At 32.4% G+C, this 5,673-nt stretch overlaps 1 protein-coding gene across 1 annotated transcript; it reads left to right on the top strand.

Annotated features, from left to right (window-relative positions):
* Window positions 1–2,101: 2,101 nt before the first annotated feature.
* Window positions 2,102–4,454, top strand: LOC133795418 (glucose-6-phosphate/phosphate translocator 2, chloroplastic). The gene is made up of 5 exons (XM_062232871.1): window positions 2,102–2,750; window positions 2,868–3,093; window positions 3,203–3,425; window positions 3,588–3,801; window positions 4,193–4,454. The coding sequence occupies exons 1-5, from the start codon at window positions 2,244–2,246 to the stop codon at window positions 4,202–4,204; spliced, it is 1,182 nt and encodes a 393-aa protein (XP_062088855.1). The 5' UTR covers window positions 2,102–2,243; the 3' UTR covers window positions 4,205–4,454.
* Window positions 4,455–5,673: the final 1,219 nt, after the last annotated feature.

Below are 5,673 nucleotides of genomic sequence, written 5' to 3'. Positions count from 1 at the left end.
ACGAATATAATTACAAATTTACCAACAAATGATATGATGTGATGTGATGTGATGTTAACGAACCAAACTAACGAGTAGCACTATTAATAAAGCTAGATATAAATAACATATGTTATTTCAATACAATAATTGATTCCACTATGGGAGTTGTTTTGTTTTTGTGTTGGGACTGGGACAAATGCTTAGCCGAGTTTGCGGTGTGTAATTACCATTAGCAAGCGCATACAAGTAAAACCCATGTTTTTTTTTTTTCTTTCTTTCAGTTCTTGCACCAATCTTTCTTGGAGTTGTCAGATACTACTTTTCCTAGAGAGCTATTTTATTAGTATTATTTGTTTTTTAAATGGTAGTATTATTTGTTTGAATGCGAGATTTTCATGCTGGCTATAATTTTTTCGGATAGTGACTATTATTATTTTAAGTATTATTTAACTTATATTTTATTAATATTATTATTGTTTTTTTTTTTGACAAAAATAAAAGAATAAAAAATAAGGAATATGTTTTTTTTCTTTCATTTTAGTGATATCACACACTCCAATTTCACACACATGGATAATGCATGACCAAGTTCGTAGTAGTTACAACATTCTCCTGAATGTTTTCGAGAAATTTTAAACAATTTAGTGTGCTAAAAATAAAGTTCCTTTAGCCATTAATGCTATTGATAATCTTGATCTACAACTTTATGTTTATAAAAAAAAAAAAAAAATTAGAACGAGTACACGAGCTTTCAAGTTCTCACTAGCTCTTTTAGATGAAGTTACTGAAAGACAGAATAATGAGTAATAGAATGAGACATTCCATTAGTATCGGTCACAGATTGAGATATTCTCTCAATCAGTTAGGATATGCAAAATCGGGTAACAAACAAAATTGGGTAATAATATTTACCATTAATTAGAATATTTGTCAATAAATAAAATATTAACTTTGATATATAAAATTAATTAGTTATAACAAATTGATTTTATATGCCATATAAATAAATATTCTAACAAATTATTTATAATTTATCGAAAACTTAAGATAGTAACTATAATGAATACCATCATATAAAAAAATTTGGTCATGATTTATCCAAGCATGTCGTACCAATAGAGTAAAAAGACTTACCCTATCACAGACATGCTTTTTTTTTTTAAAAGAAAATATTGGAATTATTGTATCAATAACTTTGGAATTTTATATTTATATATTTTTTAACGGGTGTCTGCGATAGGGTAAGTGTTTTTACTTTATCAATACGATACAATCTAGTTTTACACATGTAAATAAGTCATGACCTAATTTTTTATACAATAATGTTTGTTGTAGTTACGATATTCCTCCTATATGTTTTTGAATTTTTTTAAATAATTTAGTGTATCGAAAACAAGATTTATGATATTTCGAACTACCACATGCGTAAAAATAAATTTAACATTATTTTCCACACACTAAATTATTTATAATTTTCTGAAAAAGTTCAGGAGTATACACAACTAAAATGAATAACCTCATATCAAAAAAAAATTAACACACAACTTATGCACTTGTGTGAAACTGGAGCGTCCTCTACCAATAGGATAAAAAAGCTTATCCTAGCACATACATGTCCTAAAAGATATAATATTTAATATTTGCTTTATTTGGATGGATGCACACAAGTATATTTTTTTGTAAAACAACGCCAATGCTTGTCACTTGAGGAGTTAATTAACCTTTTTTTTTTTTTTTTGCCACAATGAAATAAAATGAACCAGTTAATTAACCTTAAACTTTGTTGTCTTTGCTCTTTTATTATGCTATAGAGCCATGCTGGTTTTTTTTTTTTTTTGCAAAGTTTAAATAATGTAATCCTCATCATAAAAAAAACGGAAAACTCGTATTCAGTTTATTTCGAATTTAAAAGAATAAATCTTATTTTTGAATTTGAATTAACAAAACTTTTTCTATATAAATAAAATGAAAGTCCATTATAAATTAAAAAATAATACCAATGAAATTCCAAGAAGGATCCTAATAAGAAGAAATAAGACGCAAGGATATTTTCGTAATAATACAAAAAAAAATACTTATTTATAAACCCCTCTCCCTCCAACTCATATATAAACCTCTCTCCCTGCAACCCCTTTTCCTCTGCAAAAGCCGTTTTAAAATTCCCTCACATCTCTCTCTGAAGACCAATATACCTTTTCTTCACTTTTTATCACAACACAAACTCCATTAATACCTCTCATTCTAACTTAAAGCATATCATAATGATCTCTTCAGTGAAGCTTACACCTTCATCGTTCACGTCCTCTGATATTTTGACCCGAAAGTGTTTGGTCCCAAAGAACAAATTTTTTTCACTGCCTACCATTCACAATGCGCAACAAAGCTTAAATCCCTTGGTTTCTTCCCAAAAGCCCCTTTACATTTCTTCCACTGAGAACTTCTCATTGTTGACCAAAACCCAGAAGCGTTCGGTGACTGAGTGTAAGGCCTATGAGGCTGATCGGTCACCGCCTTTGGAAATCAACATCAAGTTGCCGGACCAGCAGGCTGCTCAGAAATTTAAGATTGGTGTATATTTCGCCATTTGGTGGGCTTTGAATGTCGTCTTTAATATATATAACAAGAAGGTTTTGAATGCTTTTCCCTATCCGTGGCTCACTTCCTTGCTCTCATTAGCCGCTGGTTCTCTAATGATGCTTATCTCTTGGGCCACTAGAATTGCCGATGCCCCAAAAACAGATTTAGACTTCTGGAAGACCCTTTTCCCGGTAAGATAGATATCATCTTTTTGGTTGATTTGTTTGTTTCTTGAGAAATCACACGAGAAAGTGAGTTTTCAAGTTTGTTGTGTTTACCAAGTTCCTCTGTTTTTGATATATTTATAGGTTGCTGTGGCACATACAATTGGGCACGTTGCGGCTACTGTTAGTATGTCCAAAGTTGCGGTTTCGTTCACTCATATCATTAAGAGTAGTGAGCCCGCGTTCAGTGTTTTGGTCTCGAGGTTTCTACTAGGCGAAATGTTTCCCATGCCTGTCTACTTGTCACTAGCACCAATAATCGGCGGTTGCGCTCTTGCTGCTGTAACCGAGCTTAATTTCAACTTAGTTGGTATGAAAAGTAGTTTGATTACGAGAAGTCACAAATTTTTGGATAGTTTATCACCAATGTGATGGTTGTTGTAATTAGTCCTTACATAATGTTTGTAAAAATGTTGCAGGATTTATGGGGGCTATGATCTCGAACTTGGCATTTGTGTTTCGAAACATATTCTCAAAGAAGGGGATGAAAGGGAAATCTGTTAGTGGCATGAACTACTACGCTTGTCTGTCAATGTTGTCTCTATTGATTCTAACACCCTTTGCCATTGCCGTGGAGGGCCCTAAGATGTGGGCTGCTGGTTGGCACCAAGCTCTTTCGCAGATTGGTCCCCATTTCGTATGGTAAACACATGAATCCCTCTTTGTTGCATTGATAGAAAATGGCCCTTTTCTCTATGAATGAATTCTAAGATGACCCTTTTTTCCTTATTGATTTCTCAACTTAGATTAATTTTGATTGAGTGAATCGATTCTAATTTAGTGCTTGTGCATATGGATGAACAGGTGGGTGGCAGCCCAGAGTATATTCTATCACTTGTACAATCAAGTTTCATACATGTCACTGGACCAGATATCTCCCTTAACTTTCAGTGTAGGAAACACAATGAAACGAGTATCTGTTATAGTCTCATCCATTATCATCTTCCACACGCCTGTTCAACCCATCAATGCCCTTGGAGCTGCCATTGCAATCCTTGGCACCTTCCTATACTCACAGGTAAATCTTCATAATCTTATTTGATTTTGATACTTAGAAATCTTAAAAAGTTTATTTAGGGGACCACAATGTCGTGTGATACATAAGTTAACCAAACCTTTTTGTTTGTTTAATCATTCCTCCTACCACTTGTTTGTGTGAGGACGGAAAAACTGATGAAATGGCCCTTTAGTATGAGGTAAGGTCACTTCAAATGCATGGCTGAACAAGTGTAACAGCCACAATGAACCCTTAAAAAGTTTTGCCTTAATTTTAATCCATGGATATATAGTGAACATCCGTGTGCTATTAGGTTACATTAACCGACAAGGATATTTGGGGCTCAGTAAAAATGATTGAAAATTTACACAAATCACATCGCAATTTTCTTATTGAATGATTTTGTGTGCAGGCCAAGCAGTAGGTGAAGAATAGCAAAGATGGCACAGCTTGTAAAATATACATAATGAATATGGTGTGGAGAGACATGATGAATCGATGATGGATGATGGAAATTTTGGCGGCCATTTTTGGACTAACGAGTTGCCGTTGAAAACCAATAATGCCGAACTGTTGAAGAGATTTCTGTTCTTCGGTTAAGAAACTGTAATACTGTACTTATTATAAGGCTTGCTTTTAAGTAAATTTAAATTTTTTCATTATTTCTTGGTAAAGAGTATGGTGCTTTATAGTTTATTCCATTTTTTAAAAAAAAAAAAAGAAAAAAACTACCTTACCTTGCAATTCTAGTGTAAACTTCTACTAGTAGTAAACAAAAAGTAATTTTAAGTTAGCTTGAAAACTGAGAAAGCATCTTCCAACATTAAGCTCCAGAATTAAAATGCATCATCCTCCAATACAATAGATTTCCAAACTTCTGCTTGGGCAACTAAGAAATAACCTACCAAAAATACCAACCGATAGAATTGATATTAGCATTAAACCTCGAGAAAGGAAATATGATAAACTTTTGCTGTGAGAACATGTTCTTATTAAACATTAATCAGATCACTAAATTCTTCTAAAAAAAATCAAATCAATAAAGATTATCATCAAATAAAATGCATACACAATAGAAAATTAAAGAACTATATGTTCAAAGAGAATCAAGAATAAAAAATATTAATGTATATATACGAATGACAGACTAGAGTTATATTCAGAATATTAGACTAATAGTTAATAAAGCACTGTTACAAACAAAAGAAATTATAATTAGTCAAATGTAAATGATAACATAGACCAACAAAGTATTACAACCAAATACTTATGTAGTATCCAATATCGGATTGGCAATAAGAAGTTAGTCGTATGAGACCAAGAAAATGAGTGATACACGAAAGATGCATTATAGATGATTAAGAACCTAGTGAATGACAAGACTCTATCTAAAAATTCATTATTGGTCATTAGTGTAGTTATTCAAATTCTTATTGATGGCTCAATATTCTTATACTTATTCGGTGACACCATACTCCAATAGTAGATTAAGTAGTAGTAGAAGATTAAAACTAAATAAAAATATATATCTAAATGAATAAATTGTGTCGAACAACATGTGCAATTAGGAAGCAAGCACAAAATGAGAGATGAGAAGAAGAACTACGGTGGAGGAAATGGAGGAATAAGGCTAGTCGTGATGGTGGGTGCAACGGTGGAAACAAAAAAGTATTAATAAACTGTTTGAAAAACTATGTCTGCCATAGTTTTAGCGGGCGGTCTAAAAAAGAATTATTCTCATATATCACTGAGCAATTTTGTCATCGTTTATCTCATTGGCAAGAAAAGCTCATTTCTGTTGGAGGGAAAGAAATTCTCTTCAAAGTAGTTGTCCAATCTATTTCGATACACAGGAGGAATTGCTTTCAACTACTGAGATTGCTTTGTCATGAG

The sequence above is a fragment of the Humulus lupulus genome, chromosome 8 (assembly GCF_963169125.1).
Source record: "Humulus lupulus chromosome 8, drHumLupu1.1, whole genome shotgun sequence".
NCBI lineage: Eukaryota > Viridiplantae > Streptophyta > Magnoliopsida > Rosales > Cannabaceae > Humulus > Humulus lupulus.
Note: the sequence above shows the minus strand (reverse complement) of the source record. Positions and strands in the feature narration are given on the sequence as shown.